Genomic DNA, 22,665 nt, shown 5'->3' with positions numbered 1-22,665 from the left:
TTCAAGTGGAATTCTGCTCAGAGGCAGCGTGCAGTGTTTGTGGAAGCGCCTGGAAAGGCTCGCTAAAACAATTAAAGAGGGTATGGCTGCGGGTGTGGGCTAAATCAGGGGAGGCATCTGAGGGAGTCATGCAAGTCGTTCCCTGTTTAGCATTCAATGCCCTGTCCAGTTATCTCTCCCTTCATCTGTCAACACGCCCCCTGCCCCACTGCCCCTCAACTTCCACACCTTTCGTCACCCCATAGTTCCTATGTCTACTTTGCTACCAGTTCTTTTTATGTTGCTGAGTCTGTTGCAGCCTTTCAAAAGAGCCCAGTCATCAGTCTGAGGACCGAGTAGAGGAGACCTTGTCCCAGCAGGGAGAAGATGGGAGAGAGGAGTTTGAGCCTTTTGGTGATGGGTGACAGGTTAGCGCCGGTCTCCCTGCTTGGCGTTCCCATGTGTTTGCTCCTGGAGACAGAATTAAGGCCTTCGGGTCCATGTAGGACTGTTAATTCTCTGACATTCTCTGGGCCCTGGGGACCTTCGATTCAGATTCAGCTAAAATTAATTGAGTTTATTTACTCCAGGAACTTATTAATCCCTTGTATGTCTTAGGAAGTGTTTTTAAGCTCATTTAAAATGACACCGAAGTGACAGGTTAACTGACTTTGCCAAGGTTACACGGTTACCACAGAGTGCTTCTGGGATCTGTGCTGTTTTGCCTGACTCCACGTACATGTAGATGGGCCACCTTCAGTATCGTGACCCTCATGTAAAATAATGTTCCTGAGGAAAATGTTTTTAAAAAAGCAGAACTTTTTGAAATTTTTATTGGGCGATTTATAGATGCACGTGCATATTTGAGAAATAATGCAGAGATTGTTTGTACACTTTGTCACTTTTCCCCGATGTTAACATTTTATAAAACTTCAGTACAATGTCACCAACTAAGATATTGGCCCTGATATGATCCACTGAACTTCTTCAGATTTCCTCAGTTTTACTTGCCCGCATTTTTCTGTGCGTTTGTATGTGTATATTAAGTTGTGTATAATTTGATCACCGTGTAGGTAGCTACCTACCACCACCACAGGTAAGACTAACTAGAGTCAATTCCACAGGATCCTTCATGTTGCCCTTTTATAACCACAAACACCCCCCACTGCATACCCCCAATATCTATCCGCTGGCTACTCCAATCTGTCCTTCCTTCATATCTAGAATTTTGTCATCTCAAAAAATGTTATGCAAGTGGAATCACACAATATGTAACCATTTTGGGATTCACTTTTTTCACTCAGCATAATCTCTTGGAGATTCATTCAAATTGTTTTGTGTATGAATAGTTTGTTCCTTTTACTGCTAAGCATTATTCCATGGTATGGATGTACCATACTTTGTTCAAACATTCACCTGTTGAAAGACATCTGGGCTAATTCTAGCTTTTGGCTATTACAGATAAAGCTGCTGTGAACAATAGTGTACAGGTTTTTGTGTGAACATAAGTTTTCATTTCTCTGGGATAAGTGCCCAAGAGTACAAATGAACTTTTAATGCAGTTCATAAATTCAGAATTGTGTTTGCGTGATCCTGCTCCGGATTACACTTTCACCTTTTATCCAGTCTGCAGTCTGATTTCGTATGGGGCCGTCACCCATTTCTCCCTGGCCCTCGGCCTGTGTAAATTTCCAGACTGATTAGGGCACTCCTGAACTCCACGGACGGGATTTGCTTTGCTTTGTGCTGCCAGCTGGTCTTGGGGATTCTTCTCTTGCCATTAGTCATGCCTGTCAGGTATGCCACGCTGATGTCTCTTTCCCCCAACATGCGTGTCCAGAGCTCTAGCAGTTTCTACAGTTAAGTCAACAGCTGTGTTCTTGTCTCTTCCTCCCTGGGGAGTGAAAGGCCCTTGTGAGACCTGCTGAAGTTTCGAAGGGGAACACTTGGAGCATTTCCTCTGCCCTTGCCCTCCGCTTCCCTGTAGTGAACACGTGTCGCCAAAAGATGGCAGTGTTCTTTGCAGCCACAGAGCTCGATCACCCCTGTCTGTCGCCTAAGGTTTGGAGACTTGATATTGTTCTCTAATTGTATGTTGAAAGTGTGGAAAGCAGATTTTCCAAAACAACAAAGGCACCAGTAAAAAGCTGCGCAGTTTAAAAAATTTGAAAGAAAACATCATGTTTGTAAATGATTTGTAATGAAAATCGTTCCCCAGTTCTTAGAGACGACTTGAATAGGGAATAGAATTCAGAGATATGTGTGTGAGTGTATAATTTTAGATGTCAGTACTGATTGTAGCTTTCTGTGTGGCTCCTGAAAAAGACCTGTGAAAATGCTGATTTTTGCCTCCCCTCTGTTTTAAGATCACAGCTGGCAAAGTTGCAGGGACGACCTGCTTTTGAGTTCTGAGATTTGAGACTGACACCTCTTAGTTCCTAAGTAAAGGCCCTCATGCATGCCGAAGATATAATTTTCATGGCAGCCATGGCCAATGATAATAAAACTCCTTACATTCTAGTATTTGTCTGCCCCTCTGCATGCATCACTTTGGTGTGTGTGAGGGCACGTGGGTAAAGGACTGTTTAAACATTTGCTATGTGCAGGAAGGCTGCAGTAAAGTGAGAGATTATGGGGTTCATTGCATGTTGTAAACAGATCAAGCTAGTGAGGATAAAGTGGGGTGGGTTAAAATACGAGGTTAACTAATGCACTTTGAGCTGTATGAACAGAAAGAATCAGCACTGTCAGACCTCAGGTATGGACATGTAAAACCTGGAGCTATTCTCTTCCATAGGACACCATCCCTTGGTGTCTTTTTGGGAGTTGTCAGAAAAGCCCAGTGTGGAGGGCGTAGAGGAGAGAGGGCCAGGGGCTTTGGATCTGGGGCTGCAAGCCCCAGAGTGGATCCTTCATGCACGGGCCAGCGTGCCAGGGTTGGAGGATCTGTTTTCCTCTCGTCTGGCTCTGAGCGCTGCTGCTGGTGCTGCTGCTCCTGCTGCTGGGACCCTGCAGCTCACCACATGACCAGGGGACAGGTAGCCCCGCCTCAAGCAGTGGCCTTTTGGCTAGTGCATCCCTCGGCAAAAGCCGGAGGTTAAGAGGAGAATCGCTCCGTGTGAAGTTCTAACCCCGAAACCAGATGCTGTTACTATAGAGACAGTGAAATGCTGCCGTGGGAGGCATAGCGGGAGGGGTGGGAGCAGGGCGGTGGGAGGGCAAATGAGGCGAATCTAGAGGCCAGCACGCCCGAAGACCTTCAACCTTTAGCAGCACTGTGACGGGCAGGCTTGCGTCCTGAAGCCTGAGTGCTGGCAGCCCGCCACTTGCTGACTGGCTGAGTGGCAGCTGCTCGCGCTGTGTGGACTAGCTGGTGAGCACGTTGGCAGTTGGCGAGGGCTCCGGGGGTGGGAACTCGGAGGGGTGGAATGTAGATGGGTGCCCGAGGCCCAATGGTTGACAGTTTTGCACAAATGTTTCTCGTGCCGGGCTTAAGTCACCCTTACAAGCCTGCTCAGTGATGAGGACCGGCTGGTGAAAGCCGGTCCATTTGGCAGCAGATTTGACATGTGTTACAGTTAAATCATGTTAGTGTCCCAGAATAACGGAGAATAAGAGAAACCCCACGTTGGGTGTGGACTTTGGAGGAAGGGGCCTGACTTGTTCTGTCAGAGGCCCTGTGGAAGGAAGGCAGCACGGGCCCCATGTGGATTTTATACTGACTGGTATGACCCTTATCCCCGTGATGCTGGTGAGAAGCTTCCAAATCTATTCTGAACTTTGCCTCATGCTGGCGATGTGAGCAGCTCGGGGAGCTGTTTTAGAAGCATGCTCCTTCCCTTCTTTCTTTGTTTGCTTGCAGCAGAGGCAGCTCGTGTGAAAGGAACACTTTACAAATGGATTTGGGGGCCTGCTTAGGGATTGGATGAGTTAATTTCTTCCTCCTGATAGAAAGGAAAACTGGTTGGGTCAGATGGTCATGTTAAAAGATATCTCTGTCTTACTAATAATAGCGAGCAACTGTGGAGAGGCTTTTAGGAGGGGAACACAAACCCAAATAATTGACGTTTGTCAGTATGAAGATGGAAGAAAGTTGTTAAGTCCCCTGTAACTTGGTGCGGAGGCACTTGCTTGTGAAGAGGAGAGGGCTGCTTTGGAGAAAGGCCACTGTGACACGCAGGTTTTATGTTTTCAGCCTGTGGCGCTCTTTTTTTTTTCCGCTTCCTACAGGGAAGAGGCTGCTTCCAGACGCTCCTCATTGTCCCTCGGAAGGAACTAGGTTTCTGATTACTTGCTATGTATAGTCTTGGAGGGAATGTGAAATATGTATCAAAGAGCCAAGGAATGCACCCATCATTATTTTCGCTAACTCAGATGGTGCACGGGACAGTGCTTCAGTTAGGCTCGATGGTTCCTCCTCCACCTAGGAAGAGGGCTCTGGGCATTAAACTTTCCTTGGTCTCCTTCAGTAGCTACTGATTTTCTTCCTTTACTTTTGCCTCAGTTGCTTGTTGCATGCCATATTAGGAAGGGCTTAGGTACAGAGGCCAAACGTTTTATTTAGGAAATGCATAAGATGTCACTAAAGGACTTCAGGATCAGCTTGATTGTGGTGGGGTGCAGAAGCGATGTTCTACAGGAAATTGTTGGATCCTGTAGACAGACCGCTAAGACAGGAAAGGGTTAGTGCTGAGAAGAAATGTGGGCTAAACTGCTCTTTGTTTTCCAAAGGGGAGACAGGACTATTCACATGCCTGCAGTAGTATAGCCCTCCAGGATTTTGCTGTGCTTCGGAGGTCTTCAAAAAAAGTTTCCCCATTAAGCTGCCATCCTTCTCTATGTCTGCAAGTGTGTTGCTGATGACCTCTTGCCCTTTGGACTGACTGTCCCAGATTGCTAGGGGAAATCCTCGAGAAGGCAGATGGGATTGTAGTGGAGCCCTGTCTGTCTTGCTCATCACTGTGTCTCCAGTGTCTAGCAGTATGCCTGGCACCTAGTAGGTACTCAGTAAATATTTGCCGAATGACTGAGGGGATAAGGGAGGAAAGAGAAAAGGATTTGATTGAATGCCCTCTGTGTGTCTAGCACTGTGTTTGGTATGTTTCAGGTGCTGTGGTCATTGTCAGCAATGACCTCCATGTTGCCAAGTCAAGTTTTTACTTCTCTGTCTCCATCTTTCTCAGCCTCTTAGTAGCAGTACCTCCTTGACATCAATCTTTTCTGGTTTTTCTTTTACCTCTGACGGTTCCTCTGCTTGGCTTATAAATGTTGACATGGTCCAGCACTTGATCTTCAGTCTGTACCTCGATTTCTATATTTTCTTCCTGCATGAGCTCATCCAGTAATAGGTGCAGGTTACCAGCTTTGTTCATTGATCCTCCAGCCCTAGGCTCGTGAGCTCCAGACTTGGACATTTAGCTGTGTCTCTGACGGCTCCTTTTTTCATATGAAATAAGCATCCCCACCGTAAAGTGGCCAGGAAAGAACTGTTGATTCCTTCCCCACAACCTGTTTCTCCCACAGCCTTCCCTGGGTTCCTAAGATAGTTTCCTGGATTCTTTGGTCTCCTGATTATCCACTTTTCACATAGCAGCCAGAGTGATTCTTGAAAAAGGTAAAATGGCTCGGGTCATTTTCTGTCTTAAAACTCTTAACTATAGTCAGTAATACTGTACTGCATATTTGAAAGTTGCTAAGAGTGTAGATCTCAAAAGTTCTCCATACAAGAAAAAAATCTTGTATGGTGGTGTGGTGACAGATGTTAACTAAACTTACTGTGGTGATCATTTCACAATATGCACAAAAATTGAATCATGTTGTACATGTGAAACTAATATAATGTTATATGTTAGCTTTACCTCATAAGACAAAACAAAACAAAAAAACAAAAAATTCTTCAGTGGCTTCCACAACACCTAAAATTTCGACTACTTCCCATGGCCTGCATGGGCCTGTTTCCTCCGGTATTGTCAACTACTGTTGACCTTCTCTCTGTCCAACCTCACTGACCTCATTTCTCATCCTGAAACTTGCTATACTTGTTCCTACCTTAGGGCCTTTGCGTTTGCTGTTCCCTTTGCTTGGAACACTCTGCCCTCACATCTTTAAATACCTGGTTCCTCCCTATCATTTTTGTCTCTCCTCAAATGTCACCTCCTTGGAAGCGTCTTCTGAACCACCTTATGCCAACTAACCCCCTGCCTCATTATATTTTGTGCAAAGCACTTAATGCTATCTAAGATTACCTTGTTCATCTCTTTATTATTATTTTATTAGGAATTTTATCTGTCATATTAATGAATACATTCCCCCTCCCTCTGAGGAGTGCCTGGATGAATTGGTAAATATGTTGTATCATTTAATCTTCATGGAAATCTGAAGCTCAGGGAGGCTGGTAAATGATTTGACTTCTCAAGTCTTCAAGGCATTTTCTTTTCTACTATAATCCTGATGGCTGATCTATGTCCTATTTGCAATTAGTTTCATATTTTTAGTTTGAGTATAGAGAAGGAAAAAGACGTATCAGGATAAACTATTGCATACAAGACCCATATCCCTGAAATAAGATATTCTGCAGATGTCCAAAGGCAATGAGTTTCTTAAAAAAAATTTTTTTTTAATGTTTATTTTTGAGGGAGAGAGAAAGAGACAGAGTGCAAGCAGGGGAGGGGCAGAAAAAGAGAGGGAGACACAGAATCCGAAGCAGGCTCCAGGCTCCGAGCTGTCAGCAGAGCCCAAGGTGGGCCTCGAACTGAGGAACTGCGAGAGCGTGACCTGAGCGGAAGTCGGATGCTTAACCGACTGAGCCACCCAGGTGCCCCAAAGGTAATAAGTTTCTTAATGGCACTGTTCACCAGTAAAGGTCAGGGTAAAAAGAAAGAAGGAAAGAAGAAAGGAAGGAAACTTACCTTCATTAAACATGTAATAGGCACAAGGCACAAAACTGAGTGTTTTCACGTATGTTACCTGATTTGAATCTCAAAGCAATTCTACGAGGTTGATATTGTTACCCCAGTTTAATAAGTGGAAAAACTGAGGCTCAAAGAGTTAAATACTTTGCTCCAGGTGATACATATATTAAGTGGAAGTGCCAGATTTTTTAAATCCGAGTCTACCTGACACCGAATTTCTGACTTTTTATGCTCAGATGGTTGCTTTGCAAGATGGATATGCTCCTAAAATAGAAAAGAGGAAAATGTGAATTCAGTGCATATCCACATAGATTATAACAAATATCTGAAGCACAAGAATAAGTTATACGGACAATATGGAAAACAGACTTACAATATTCAGTGCCTGAGCATATAATTGGATGAATAGAATACAGAGTGAACATTTGGTTCTCTGGCAGAGCTTATGTACGGTATGACATAGAGCAGCTGTCTCCAGAGAAAGTTCTTTGTTTCTAGACCGGTGCGACACAAGCAGCATTTGAGCAATTCGGGATTTTTTTCTGCTTTGTCTATAAATAGAGTTCATGGAATTCTGCATGTCAAAGTTAATGCAATGAAAAGAAGTCACAGAGTATGGAAATAAACCTTAACTCATTCTATAAACTAAGAAACATGTTTGGCATCAGGAGGCCGTATAAACGCTGTCATTACTTGGATGGATTCTGAGGTCTTATTTAGCATATGAAATTGCAGAGCAGATCCTATTATGTAAGGAGATAGGAGGACAGCATAATGTGGCTATAAACCGAAGAACTTTGTGCCCTTCAGGGAAGAGTTAACAGGATAGATATACGTAGAGATGTGTGATAAGAATGTGGAAAATGAATGAATGGGTGGCATATATATGTGACAGTTGCTGAAGCCGGGTTGCTGGATAATCCTCAGATGTCAGATTTCCGTAAGGCCAACATGTGACTCAAAGCTTGCCACTCAACAGAGAATACTGGGCTGTGCTGGTATTAAGAGGCTGGCTGGAAGCTAGGCTCCCACTGTGCACTAGCCTAACTCCCTGTCGTTTTCTGTGTGTGGGTGGGTGTGCATGTGTGTGTGTGTGTGAGGGTATACATTTTTATGCAGTGGGTGTTTAAAGAGCTAAGCACTGAAGCTGGATTTCCACAAACGATCATCACGAGCACTCCAGACAAACCAAACTTCCTCTCTTGGTATTTTTTTTTTTTTTTTTTTGCTTTCATCTTTTTTTTTTTTCCTTTTTGCAAATCCCAAAGGGAGAACCCCTAACATCCAGCCTATGGGATTGAGATGATTTTCTCTCACCTGTCCATGTGGGTGCCCTCTCAAGGTTAGAACTGAAGCTATGTGGGACCGGCATATTCTCAAGCACCAGCTAAGAGGAGCTGCGTGAAGGAGTAGCAGACACCAAAGGAAGAGTGACTCTGCCCTGTTAACATGAACAGCAGCTTGCAGGTTAACCTGCCCAGAAGCTGGGCTACTTCAAGTGGCTCACTCCAGGAGAAGTCTGAGCATTCTTTTTTTCTTTTTTATTACTATAGGATGGAGGATGAAGCTGTCCTGGACAGAGGAGCCTCCTTCCTTAAACATGTGTGTGATGAAGAAGAAGTAGAAGGTGAGCTTCATGGGGCTGGGGAGGTATATGTTCATACACTCGTGTCTTTGTAGATAATAGCATCCATACATTTCATAGATCTTATATTCTTGAAGTTAAAAATGAAAGCTTTTCTATGGAGTTTTATTAGTCTGCACATTTTGCCTCAACACAGAAAGTAATTTTAAGAACTTCATTGGACCATTAGAATCTGAATCAGTGTGTTCCTGCATGGTTAAAAAAAAGGGGGGTGTCTTACTTTTGAAGCAGGTGCCTATGGTAGCTGTGCCTTTCTGTCTAAAATACATGTTTCGCCAGATAGTTACCACCTTGCAATGACTAATTCAAAGAAGCTGCTAGATTTATCTAAATGTATTTGGCAGCATCTTCTAATATTCTTTCCTAAAGCTTGCAGGGTAGAGAAACAGATGTTGTAGAAGGAGAATGATATCATTGTTGCAGCAAAAATGGGTGTAAACTGAGGATAGACAGAGGGGTAATCATGGATGAGTTTCAGTTAGGAAATGATGGACAAACAGTTTTTTACTTAAAAAACCTCCAGGACCTCTTCTGTTAATGTTTCCCAGTGTCTGTTAAAAAAAAAAAAGAGTTAAATTTAATTAGTGCTATTATGCTTTTAGTGTGCCTCTCTTTTCTTGTCTTTTGACTTATCAATAATGTGGGAATAATACTGTTTATTTGATAGTGAAAAGATAGGGCTTAATTAATATTTTTTCAAGTAATAATGTGAGGGCATCACAGATATACAGGGTACTATAAATATTTACAAAGAGATTTAAAAAAATAATCAGAGTTGTAGACAGTATTCCTAAAGTTAAATGAAACTTGCAAGTGAACTATGTCATAAATTCTGCCCTTTAGAATCACCTGAGAGACAATTCATATGTGTTTTGGAAACTGTAGTCTGATTGGTACCATTTGGTAAACATTTAATGCCTACCCAAAACTTGGACCAGTGGGGTGGGGGTGGGGGGGTTGGAAAAAAGAATACTGTGTGTTCTGGAGTGATTCTTCAACCAGACTGAAGACCAGGTCCTGGGCACGCGATGCTCTCGTGCCTCCTGGAATAGTTGGAATAGTGTGGTCATTACGATGTTTCTCACGTTTGCTTACTAAGTTTCTTCTGACTGTGTAGTCTCCTCACCCCCCATTTCCCTCCTTTCCTCATTTATGTTCCTGACTCTGACTAATAAGAATTTGATGCCCAAGTTACTTAGGAAAAAGGAAACTACAGTATTTTCTTTCATATTGTTTTATGGGTTCCTTGCACTTTTACAACATGACTGTGGGAAAATGTCAAGTTAGTGAGAGCAAAATAGTAAAACTTTTGTCTTAAGATTCTTGTGCCCCTGTGTTAAGTCTCCGTTGTGGTGACTCTGTCACTGTCCCAGTATTAATGAGGAGATAAGAATCTTAAAGTTACAGCATATGAATGTAAGAAATATGGTAGGATTGAATGAATGTATACTTTCGGGACAATTAAAGTTGAAAAATCAGCGAGAAGGCTTGGGAATGAGATGTACTGCGTGTGTGTGTTTTCCTTGAGAATAATGTTCTCGCTAAGTTCACAGGAGATGTAAATCACTTCTTGGGTTTATAAGGTCTGTAGGATTGACAGCACTCTACTGCAATAGGATATTGTACATGGGTTTCTTAAGGTGTTCACTAAGAAGTTTATTTCCCAAAGTATTATGCTCGATTTTCAAGCACAAACGTCATGAACAGATCTGTAGGCAAGTTTCTCTGAGAAGAAGCAGAAAGACAACAAAGCGTGGTAGACACATCTGTAAAATGGTTTGGCTTTGTGATGATTGAACTTGCCTCATGGCTATTGTGTATTTTTGTATTCTGATACGACTTGTGTTTTAATGATTATCTTTCATGTTGATTGGAGCCTGAGCTGATTACGCTTCTTTTGAGGCATGTTTCACGAGATGCCTGTTCCTGAATTTTGAGACCCTCTAAGGATGGTTGCTTATGGTGTCGTTATCTGGTGGAGAATATCCACCAGGGCAGGCTCTTCTACAGTACAATCTTGAAACTGCATTTAGGGACTATTTATTTCTAATTCAGTGCCTTCTTAGCTGACCCTCTCATTTTCCTCACCTGGCTTCATCTTGTGGGAGTGGAATCACTTAGATTTTATAGTCACTCCAGGTGAAGTATAAAGATGTTGAAATGGATGGGTTTTATGGCTTATTCATGGTCTCAGGGGTTGGGAATGAAAACTGTCAAGACCTCTAATGAGGATTCATAGTTTGAAAGGGACTGTTTTCCTGAAGGACACGAGTCCATCTCATAGCTTTAACTGCAAAGAGAAGGGTGTATTTGAAGGAAAGCAGACTTTTCTCTTTGTTCTGAAGTGGTTGAGTTTCTGGTGCAATTATGGAAGAAGTAAGGGCTCCAGTTTTAAGCATCAGAAAGCCCAAGTGCAAGGAGCGGGCCTACCTTTCATTTATATTATTAAATGTTTCCTTTTATCCACATAGGTATTTCTCTTCTAGGGTAAACATGGTTGAAGTATAATGCAGCACACTTGGCAAAAGGAAACTTAAAATTTTGTTGTTTGAAGTAATTTGCACCAATCAGATATGCTCCCAATAAGCGATTATGAGGGTGACTGAGGTCCAGTAGCTCTCGTTACTTTGAGGTGTTCGTGCTTTTAAAAGTCTTCTTAGGGTCTCTTAATTTGTGATCATTGGATTCAGCTCAGCAGTTCTTTTACCACTGTCTTTCTGTGAAGGGGCGACAGACTGAGCCTTCCAACCACACCCTCAGTTCACCTGGTTCAACTTTACTCTCTGGGGGTGGCATGATGCTTCATCCACGGTCTAAAAACTCAGTAGAAAACCATCAACTGCAAAGCTCACTGAGAATAGAGTGAGTCAGAAGAGGAGTCATCCTCTGTTTAAATAATGAATTTATGTGGGATATATTTAAAGACCTAAACCTCATTTTCACATAATTTCCTTCGTGTGCATTTGTGTTAATGATTTAAAGAGATACTCTTTAAAAAGGCAACCAAGTACCACTTTAATCTTTAAAATAAAGAGAAGCTTTTATATCTGTTCTTTCATTGGTTACCTCGTATCAGTGTATATGTATGCATGTATAGTTTTGTAAAGTTAACATTTTTTGGCACAGAAGGGTTACTGTGGATATACTCATTTAAAAATGTCATAGTATCAGATACTCATACTTGTTTCTGTACCCAAAGACTCCAGCTCCAGCCTCGGCACTTCCACAGAATTGGTCTGTAGATGACAAATTGGTAATCGACATCACCAGAATGATCCAGAAACGCTGGCCATGAGGGACAAACACGCTAAGTTTTCATTTCGAACACACTTAGGGGAAATTGCCGGATTTTATTCTGTGAACCAGGGTTGAGATCTGAAGAGTCCCAGGTAGCTTTTTCCAAACAGAAGGAAATCCTATGGATGTTTTATCCTTAAAAAAGGCAGCCCAGATTTTGGATCTGTATGATATAAACAGATTACTTAATATTCTCATATTTTGCAATAGGGGAAAAGAGCAAACTCCACCTTATCCTTTGAGATAAGGCCTTGGCTCTGCAGGGCTAGGTAACTTCCCAGCAGGCGTTGGCAACTCTGACTTTATGAGGAGGGGCCTTTTCTTAACATGGTCTAACCAGCAACTCAGGAAGCATAAAATACAGCAAGACAATATTGGCTGAAATGTGTCTCCATTTCTGAAGTTGTGATCAGTGCTCTCAAAGCTGTTATGATATATTGTGGTGGTTTTCCTCTTCTGTTCAAAACCAAGTCCAGAAGGAAGTGTGCTCCCATCTGTCCAAATGGAAGAAGAATTTTACAAATTCCCATGTCTACTGATGGACATTAAAGGAGAGAATTGTTAAAGATTCATGGAATTTAAGGGAGGATTATTTTTAGGGAAATAAAAGCAAAAAAGCAGAGCAGGGTCTGGGACAGAGTAGATGTTTCCTAAATATTTGTTACAAGAAGGAATTGAATAAGTGAATATATAATACAAACTACGTAAAGCATAGGTAGGATTACTTTATATACTCCTGTAACGTCTTTGTTTAAATTTGTAGTCAGAAATTTGGTTCCCTTAGTACTCTTAATCAAATGAGACAATACAGCCTCTAAAGATCCCGTCCTTGCTGTTACTGCTATTTGATTTTGCAGAGATCACTGACATATTTATATTGTTTATATGTCCACACTCATAAGTAAAAGAGGACCCTGAAACATGTCCGCATTACTCTCTTTCCTTCCACTCTGGTTTTCGAAGAGCGAGGCTACACTGATGAAATGGTGATGATTGTCTTTTTGGAGGTCAGGATCTCAACATTTTACTGACATGAAATCATAATGACTTAACCCTATTTTCCCTAGAGGATATCATGATGACGTATTTATGTGTATTGGAGGAGGTAGTATCCTAAGGAAAAAGTGGGGCTGGGTGGACATTCGTTAATAATTACAATGGTTGAAAACGTAATTGCCAAGAAGGAGTGAATGAAAACCTATCGGATGGGAAGGGAGGGGCCAGGTTGGAGCTAGGGCTATTCTGAGCACTGGGTGTAAGTGTCCGGTTGCATTTTGCTGACCTCTTCTCCGCTGTTCGCTCTTATTGCTCAGAAACTGTGTGTACAGAGGAAACACTTGGGCGACTATTGCTGAAGGAAAAGCCTTCTTGAAAGAAACCTGTATCCACCCACCAGAGAGCTTTAAAGAAATGTGGCGAGGTGTGTAAGGGTTGATCCTTGAATAACAGCGTGGGTTTCCCAGAGCAGGTTGTGCTCACACAGACCTTTCTCAGTGCCCTGCTTCTTTCCCATCATGGCCTCAGCTGAAAGCCCGCCAGGGTCCCTAAAGCAGGCAACACTTAGCTCAGGAGCTATTTGACACCTCCTGCCACATCAGTGAAGTTAAATATTTGCCTATAGAGTTCTTTAGCTTCAAGGGAATCCAATGGTAGTTCTATGGGTTTTGAAACTGGAATGAGACATTCCTTCCCAGAACTTTCCAATTATAGAGAATTTCCCAGTTAGTACAGTTTGGGCTAAAGGCCTTGTGAGGACACTTTCTGTCCTAGGTGTCTACATTCTTTTTTCACAGTAAACCATAAAAAATTGAAGTTGGTGCTTGGGTTGTGTTCTGCAAGGATCCAGAAATTCCGAAATAATGTTCTTGCAGCAATTTTGTCTATAGATTTTTGTTTTAGAAGCTTTTATCTGGTCATATTTATGAGACATATTGTTTGATATTTGGCGACATGTTTGGCGTATTTTTTTATTATCTCATTTTTAAAAATTAAAATACTTGCTAAAGTTGTTGAAACGTGGTGGCTCAGCATCAGTTTGGGAATAAAAGTTTTAAAACTTTTGCCTGATCTATTGCTGAATCATTGCATAAGTGAAGGAAGCAAATTGCAGTTTGGATTTTGGGTTTCTTGCTCTGTAAAATGAGAATAATAGAACATGCCATTTACCAAAGAAGCGTTGCAATAATTGTCAGAAATTACGTTGCTGCTGTACCTGGCATTGGGGTGCTTTATACGGAATCACTTTCTGTACTTTGTCTTTCTGATTGATACAATTTCACCAATAATTTTCCGTGATTATTATCATTCCAAAAAATTCTAACTGGCTTAAATGTTTTTTATTTGCTTAATTCATTTTTACCAACAGCTATCCTTTGCCTTCCTAACCACACTTGCATCTTGTGTTGGAAAAGGCAAGCTAGAATGGTCAAGTGAAGTTTCCCAAGGCCTGCTGTCTATTTCTCTTTGGACTCATTCTGGTTGCCTTTAAGCTCTGGGCGCGAGATCTAATTTTCGTAATCACACTGCTCTAATCCATATTGCCCCCAATTTGTTAAATTGTCTTCCATGATTGTATACAGGGTAAAATACAAGTGTGTGGCTGTTGTCTAATAAAGCCTGTAAAAGTGCTTCTTTTGGAAAAGATTTAAGTGTGTGGCACTTTCCCACCAATGAAGAGGATTCAGGGGTCAGTTGTATATATATGTAAATATATATGTCCATAAATAAACACATCTTATATGAGATGTATATATTCCTCCTCCCCACCCAGCATAGGCTAGAATAATCATGTTCTTTGTTGGTTATTATATAATTTAGGTGCCAATTAAATGAGATTATGCAATAGTATAGAAATAAACCTGAGCTAAGTATCTCCCCATTTTTGTCATCACAAAATGCAGAATCACTGGGGGAATTGAGAATTGGGTCTGATGAGAGAGAATAGAGGAAGATTAGAATAAAGCTGAGTAAGGCTCAGTTGAGGCTTTCTTGTTTCTGTGGTGAGCTTGCTGGTGGGGTTTTGTTTTATTTTTTAAAATTTTATTTTGCTTTTTTGGCTGCTAGCGTTTAGGGGACTGAGGTGAGAACCTGCCATGACAGGAGCTCACAGGAGGTTCCAAACACTGTGCCCCTGAGGCTGCTGATTGCCTGGTGGGATGAAGGCAAAGGTAGGGAGCGTGGTGAGTGATATCCATTGAATCAGCAGTATAGGTGACTTAAATAACTCCCTTCTCTGAAGAGCTGCAAAAGCTTTTAAATCTGGTTAATTGTTTTTACCTTTCCATAGAGTTAGAATTAGAAGGCAGTGCTGTATTCAATGTGTTCACCTTTCTTTATAGTCTGCTGACTTTGAAAGGAGAATAGACTCTACTTCAGCCTCTTGAGACATTGTTTTACTGACTCTTTTCATGGTGGAATGCTCAATAACTTTTATCAGGCCAAAACTTCTGAAAAAAATAGGTTTTGAATTTTAGTGATATTGGCCAACATATCAGCTTTAGAGGGCCAGAACTGCACATTTGTAGTTTTGTTAAATCGCCACCCCACCTCCAGCTGATTATTAAATTTTCAACAGGTAATTCTGTCCCTACTGAAAAATAGAGACAATGTCTGGGATGTGGAATGAAAGCTTATAATTGAATCCAATGGATACATGTATTTGGCAAATTAGATCAGTATCTGATTGTTCAGGTACTTTTATCCAGTCTATGCCGTGGGTTAGAGAACATAGTCGAGAACCAGGAGTCTCAGAACCTATTTCTATTTCCGGCTCTGCCCTGCCTTTGTGGGTGACATGAGGCCAATCATGCTTATGTGGTTACATTTCCTTTATGCAAAGTGCAGTTAATGACCTATCTTCTCATCTCCCTACCAGAGATGCTCTGAGGTTTCTTGGGTAATACCTGAAAAATACTATGGTATTGGTAGTAAGCCATCGACAAATTACTTAATTTCTGAACCTCAGTTTTCTTCCACAGAGAAATAGCATTTGTGCCTCCCTGTCTCCTAGTTTTGCTAGGAGTACTAGTAAACTAATTTGAAGTCCCCAGGATGAACCCAGTAAATTTAAGATACTGCCTCCCTTGGATATACTCCCTGCCTGTAATTTATTGCCAGCGATTGCTGTGACTGCAGAATGCTTTCAGACTGGAGCTAATACTGATATCCAGTAATCAACAAATTAGTTGATTAGTATCTGTGTTAACTCTTCTTATTAGCTTTAACTGATGCACAGTGCTTTGTTTTTCTTTAAGCTTGTCAAAATGCTAAGAACAGTTGTGGATATAAATTCTGATATGTTGCTTTTCTGGGCTCACATGTATCATTGAATGCCATAACATACTCCAGTGCAGGCCACAATGAATGTATGATCAAATAAACCAGTCATTATTTAAGGACAAGGTTGTTGGTGTGATAATGTAGAGAGCGGATCATGTATGTGGGTGAGTTTGGGTAGGAAACGGGTATATATTTCCCATAGAGTGACATGAAGTTGAACTCTAAAGCATGCACAGGAACCATCTAGGGCAAGAATGATGGAAACATCACAGGCAGGCATGTGTGAAGGCCCAAAGGTGAGAAAGAGATAGGCCTATTTGAGAAGTGGAAATGAGAACATTGAGGCTGGACCATGTGAACAGAGCGAATGTGGCCTGAGGTAGATAAGACCCTGATGATTCACGGCCTTTTATGCTATGCTAAAGATTTAGGTTTTTATTGAGTATGCACTGGGGAGCCATTGCAGAAGAGTTTTAAGCAGGAAAGTAACCAGACAAAATTTACATTAAGTTTTTTTTTAATGTTTATTTATTTTTGAGAGAGAGAGAGAGACAGAGACAGAGTGCGAGCAGGGGACAGGCAGAGAGAGAGGAAGACACAGATTTTGAAGCAGGCTGCAGGCTCTCAGCCATCAGCACAGAGCCTGACGCAGGGCTCGAACTCACAAACCTCGAGATCATGGCCTGAGCTGAAATCCGATGCTTAACTGACTGAGCCACCCAGGCGCCCCCCACCCCCCCAAATTTGCATTTTTTAGAAAAGATCCCTTTTGCTGATAGATGGAGAGAACATCCCAGGAAGACAAAGATGAATGTGGGAGACTGTTGCTGAGATTCAACTGAGAGATGATTTTTCAGTTATAGTAGAGTGGAGACAAAAGAGACACCTGGGTTGGACTGGCAGGACCTGCAGAGAGACATAAGGGTACATGGGAGCGATTGCTTCTGGATTTCTGCTGTGAGCAATTTGGGAAATTCATGTGCCATTCTGTGGAGGCATGAGGTCTGTTCCCTCTGCAGCCAGAAAGGTGTTTGGAAAGGGAGATGGGTGAGAACGAGAAGAAGCACCTGGGAGAATAGGAGGTGGAAAGAACAGAGGAGAAGAATGGAAGGTGTTGGAAGAGCTTCACACTTGACCTTAGCCAAAAGGCCAAGAAGCGATGGGAGGAGCTTATGAAAAGGCGAGAGAGAAAGAAGACACAGCCTGGCTGGCCTCTGCTTTTCATAAGCTCTTCGTCCTTGGGATGAGCACTGCCCTGAGAAAGTCTAGGTCCTTGTCCCTGTTAGTACAGTTACTGTCAGTGTTGCCACAAGCAAATCACTTTAACCTCTCCAGGCTCGTGTATCCATCTGTAAGGTGAGAATGTCGAGCTGTATTTTCTTTAAGATGCTTTTTTTTTTAGCTCTAAAAATTCTGTAACTGTTCTAAATATTTTAATTGGTTAAGTGTAATGGAGGACATAGAGGGAAAGACTAAAAGTTTTCTGCCGTTTCTCAAAGTGACCATTGGTGATCAGTGGAGAACAGAGGTCACAGGCAGAACATTTTCATATTTGGGGCAGTTTATGGAGCTAAGGGTTGTGGATTTAAACTGGTCATTCTATAAGAAACATTTTCAGGGGCGCCTGGGTGGCGCAGTCGGTTAAGCGTCCGACTTCAGCCAGGTCACGATCTCGTGGTCCGGGAGTTCGAGCCCCGCGTCAGGCTCTGGGCTGATGGCTCAGAGCCTGGAGCCTGTTTCCGATTCTGTGTCTCCCTCTCTCTCTGCCCCTCCCCCATTCATGCTCTGTCTCTCTCTGTCCCAAAAAAAAAAAAAAAAAAAAAAGAAACATTTTCAGAGAATTCCTAAGCCCCTTTTTCCTTCTAGGTAATTACGAACTTGAAAGGACGCATTTTTTTTTCTTCTTCTGTGTTTTGAAGACAGTGGAAGACGGGAGGGATGGCAGTGGTGGGCTGGTACCATGGCAGTACTAGTGGGAAAGTGGGCAAGGAGACCTTCTATGTCTGGGAGCACCAAGAGTCCCAGTCTCTATGTTATTCACTGGCTTTTGGCTTCAGTTGGCTCACTGGTAAATGAAAAGGTTGAATCATGTAATGTTTTAAGGTTATTTCAACTCTAAAAGTATGATTACATGGTGCTATGTCTGAATGTTGTCCTTCTCTTTTCTGGGAGGGTGAGGAGAACCATAGCCAGGAAGATTCTGCAGTTGGCCTTATTCAGGCTATTTAAGTCTCTCGGGGCACTTTTCCTACTTCTTGGTTACTGTTTTAGTCCTATGGCATTGTCCCTATCTCATTTACCTATGTGAGAGGTGTGTGAGAGGAGGGAATTATGTGAACTAATATTAAATATTTAATACCTGATTAGCCATGAGTGCATTAACTATATGGTGGATTATCTGTCTATAGCAACTAAAGACTATTCTTCCTATTACCCAGCCGGGGCTTAGGCCAGTGCTAAAAGGGAACCCATAATAGAGTTGGAGATGGACAATGTGGGTAGGATGAGAGTGTGAATGTGTGCATTTATGTGTCTCTCTAAGCTGCCTCTCTGGCTGCAATTGCAAATCCAGTTATCAGTGACCATTGGATTAGCCATTGTTTTCTCTCTCCCAACCCTGCTTCCCATTCAGTTGTGCAAATGGTGACCATAAGAGAAATAATGGAAACTGTCAGTTCTCAGTGTTTGGATCACAGGTGGATCTTATCTGACAGCATGTATAGTGCACATTAAAATTCACCAGCCTCTTTTGGGGGTTCTGGGGTGTCAGGATGAGTGGAGGGTTCATCTTTCCTGTTGGGTGATTCTTCTTCACTCTTAGCACTGCCCCGCCTGGCACGGGCCTTCCCAGGCCTTTTGGTTCCAATCTATTCTGCTCAGTCAAGTAAAAGGATAACAGCTCCTGGGGGTTGGCACTCACTGTGTGAAAGCTCTGGATGAAACTCTACCCAGAGCAGGGTGGAGATTGCCAGGCACGTGTTTCTGGGCAGCGTGAGGGAAGATTGAGGTTGTGGAAGGTGTTCCCTCTGTCAAACATTTAAACCCTGTATAATGAGTAAAGCAGCCCACTGGAGGGCAAGTTAGACGGTCTAAAGCTGGCTCTTCTGCCCTGCACAGGGGTGCCTTTGCTAGAGAGCAGAGGGAGTTCACAAGTTGTTATCAGGGCTCAAGGGAGGGTGAGGAAATCGTGCTCTGAATTTTCCCTCACAGAAAGGGAAGGGAGAAGGAGATCAACACTTGTATGGCACCTTTGTGTACTTGGGTACCATCCGCAGTGAGAGACAATTTATTGACATCATTTGATTTGGATTGTCCATAAAAATGATCTCTCTCTCTCTCTCTGCATCTCCCTATATATGGAGTCTATACAGATACCTCTGCATATCTATATGCACCTGTATCTATATAGATATATAGAGATACAGATATACAGACATAGATATAAATATAGATTATATTTGGTGTGTACAGATGAGTAGAGGAGAGATTTTGCTAGAGCAAAGTTAAAATTACTTTGGAGAGTCAACTTTTTAGAGATTTTGAAGCACTTTAAGTCTTGTTTATTTATTAAGATAGGTTTCTGTACTACCTTTAAGTGGTTGTTCTAGCCTAGCTATTTTCAAATAATTGACGACCACTGAGCATATTAAGTCACATGTCTTTAAAAATATTCACTACTTGTAACTTTTTATAATGCTCGTCAGTTTTTGCCTCTTATCAGCTATTAGTGATGGTAACTGTAAGAGAAACTTAACCTCAGTGTGTGCTCTTAGAATTCTCCTCTTTACCTAAAGGCTATAAGTAGAACCTCACCAGAAATGGACACTTAAAAGACAGGTGTAGACATTTACTCAGCTAAAGGACAGGAGGTTAGCTGAGTAACCCTAAGCTTGACTCCCCTTCACGACTTTTTCCTGTACCTGTTTGTTCCTGCCTAGAGATTGTTAGCATAATCATCATCATCATGAAATATTAACTATTAAAAGCACTGTGCTTAGTAAACACCAGATAACAAGCTGAGATTTCTTATCAGTCTTGCTTGGGGAACCTCAGGTTGCCCTAAGGATTTCTGGGAGGCTTTCAGTGGATAAAATTCCCATGCAGTTCAGTGGGAAGAAAAGTATTTCCCTGTTTTTCATCACTTGTACTATTTGCCTGCATGCCTAATCTTAAATATGATTGGTAGCATTAATATTAAAAGAGATTACTTATCAACATTCAAAATGATTTATAAATACATAAGTAATATATAACTTTCTATTAATAAACGTGGGCATTATTTTTTTTTCTATGTGAAAAGTGACCCCTATCCAAAATACAAAAAGGAAAATCAGCTCTTGTCCTGTGTAGTGGTATATGTTTGAAATACAGACCCTCTTGCAAACACGTCTCATCACAGGCTCACTTTCCCCCTGTTAACTGCAAAATTACGCCGTGCCATTTGAAGCAGGTTTTCTTTTCATGAGTTGGTATTTATGCCTGAGTAGCAATGTTATTTGGGTTATATCTTATTAGAGCTGCTTATGGACAGTCTTCTGTGTTTGTTAGTAATAAGCTAACAAATTATTTGCATTTCATTTATTAAAGTGTTTAGGTTTATAGGCACTGATATATTTCTTATTATATGAAGTGTCAACACACAGCCTCTGTGGCATCTCAACTTGATACTATGATTTTGTTTAAGGTTCTTATTCCTCTACTTCTAAAAAATCTTTGACATTTGTTTTGGTTTGAGAAGTAAAGTCCACAGCATCTTTTTATAATCTGTCACTCATCTAGAGGCTCTGCCTCCTCTTCTACACTTTTCTTTCCATAATTAAAATAGAGATAATAAATATCTCTTAATTTTGTTTCCCTCTGTTACATCCCTCTTGGCAATAGATACAACATGTCTTAGGCATCTTGGCTTAAGGCCAGCTTACTTTAGATAAACTAGGGAAGGCAATATTTGACTTATATTTTGGGAATATTGCTGATTAGTTCTAGAAGAATGATACAAAGTGCCAGACGTTGTAGAATCTTTGAACTAGAGAAAACAGAAATTTGGTTGACTATAGAAAGAGCAACAATGGAAACATCCCTCAGTGTTTCCTTAGATATGTATGTAGGTGGATGGGGATGGCAAAGATTTTACCTGTACTCTGGGGATCCTTTATAGCTAGATCTAAATCTATAGGTCAAAATCTTTGCCTAGAAATCTATGCTTCCCCACAACCACCCCAGCCATTGCCATCCTCTTCCCCGACCACTGACATCTCAGATTAAAAAAAAAAATTTCATATAATACCTTATTCCCCAAATAGTTTAGTGTGAAGGGAAAATAATGCGTGAAAACCTGGAAGAATGAGGTTAGTGTATAAAATGCACGTCTCAAAACTCTGCCCACCACTGGTTGGACTGAGACTTGTCTCTTGTATTTCTAGCAGCCAACACGAGGAAGGAAGTGTAATCAGTTATAAGACTGATAGTATAAATGCTGTATACTATACAGCACAAGTGTCCCCCTGCCCCCCCCCCCCCGCCAAGAAAAAAACAAACCAACAAATCACCACCAAAGTAGTGATGAAGCCCTCGCTGTCTTTGTTACTGCCACTTGAGAGCTGTTTATCCTGTGTGCTTTTATGAGTTTGTTGGTGACAGTATCCTTGACTTCCCTGCACCTTGGTTTCTTTGCTTGTATAATTACGATAATAGTAGTCTTTACTTCGTGCAGTTGTGAGGATTGCATGAGGTAATAGATATCAGAGACCTAGCCAGAACCTGGCACATTTGTAAGTACTCAATAAATAGTTGCTATCATCTGTATGTACAGTAAGAACAGTAGTATGTTTCCTAGGAGCTAATAGGTCTATCTTGCATATAGAGGCATATGTGGTTTCACTGTCCAGCGTTTTTGTAGAATTTTGAGTTTGGCTGGTGTAAAACCTTCTTCTGGTTTGTCTTCTGGTTTGATGGGTTTAATTCTGCAAAATCCTAATCATCCTTGGTAGCACAGTGAGTATCTGTGACAGCCTCTTAACTTGAATGACTACAGAGTTTCCAGGTGTGAAAGTTTTCTGTTGGTCTGAAAACAGGATAGCAACTATCAACATTAGTTTAGAAATATCTTAGGAATTGGAAGAATTGGACATGATAGAATCACAGTACTGCTTTCAGCCGAGGTGGAGCAGGTGAGGATGGGAAGAGGCCAGCCTCACCTGGTGATAATTTCTGACCTTCGGAGATAACTAGGAAAGCCATGCTTTCTTCCCAGTAGTACTGGCTGTGGCATGGATTGTGAGATATTCTCAAGACATTTCGAGTTTGTTGGGAACTTACACCATCTGTCAGAGAAAGGCATGCAGGGTATTTATTTTAACACATGATACTGAGGCCACTGCCAAATCAAGGACTCAGTGCCCTTTGACTCACACCTAAATGAACACTGTCAAATGTGGATTCCAGTAGTTTTGCTTGATACGATTTTAGTAGCAAAAATGCAAACTTTATTTTAATAATATTTAAAACAGTCACCGTAAATTTTTTTTTTTTTTCTATTTGAGTGTAGTCGAGACA

General features: G+C 41.6%; 1 protein-coding gene across 2 annotated transcripts in view; it reads left to right on the top strand.

Annotated features, from left to right (window-relative positions):
- The first annotated feature begins 8,440 nt into the window (after window positions 1-8,440).
- The window catches only part of SLC4A4 (solute carrier family 4 member 4), a 302,161-nt gene continuing 287,936 nt past the window's right edge, over window positions 8,441-22,665 (top strand). For both annotated transcript variants that reach the window (XM_047857278.1, XM_047857277.1), the window contains exon 1: window positions 8,441-8,517. In XM_047857278.1, coding sequence (XP_047713234.1) covers window positions 8,445-8,517 — 73 coding nt within the window. In that variant the 5' untranslated portion in view covers window positions 8,441-8,444. The remainder of the gene's footprint in view (window positions 8,518-22,665) is intronic.

This window comes from Prionailurus viverrinus, chromosome B1 (assembly GCF_022837055.1).
Source record: "Prionailurus viverrinus isolate Anna chromosome B1, UM_Priviv_1.0, whole genome shotgun sequence".
In the NCBI taxonomy this organism is placed as follows: Eukaryota; Metazoa; Chordata; class Mammalia; order Carnivora; family Felidae; genus Prionailurus; species Prionailurus viverrinus.
Note: the sequence above shows the minus strand (reverse complement) of the source record. Positions and strands in the feature narration are given on the sequence as shown.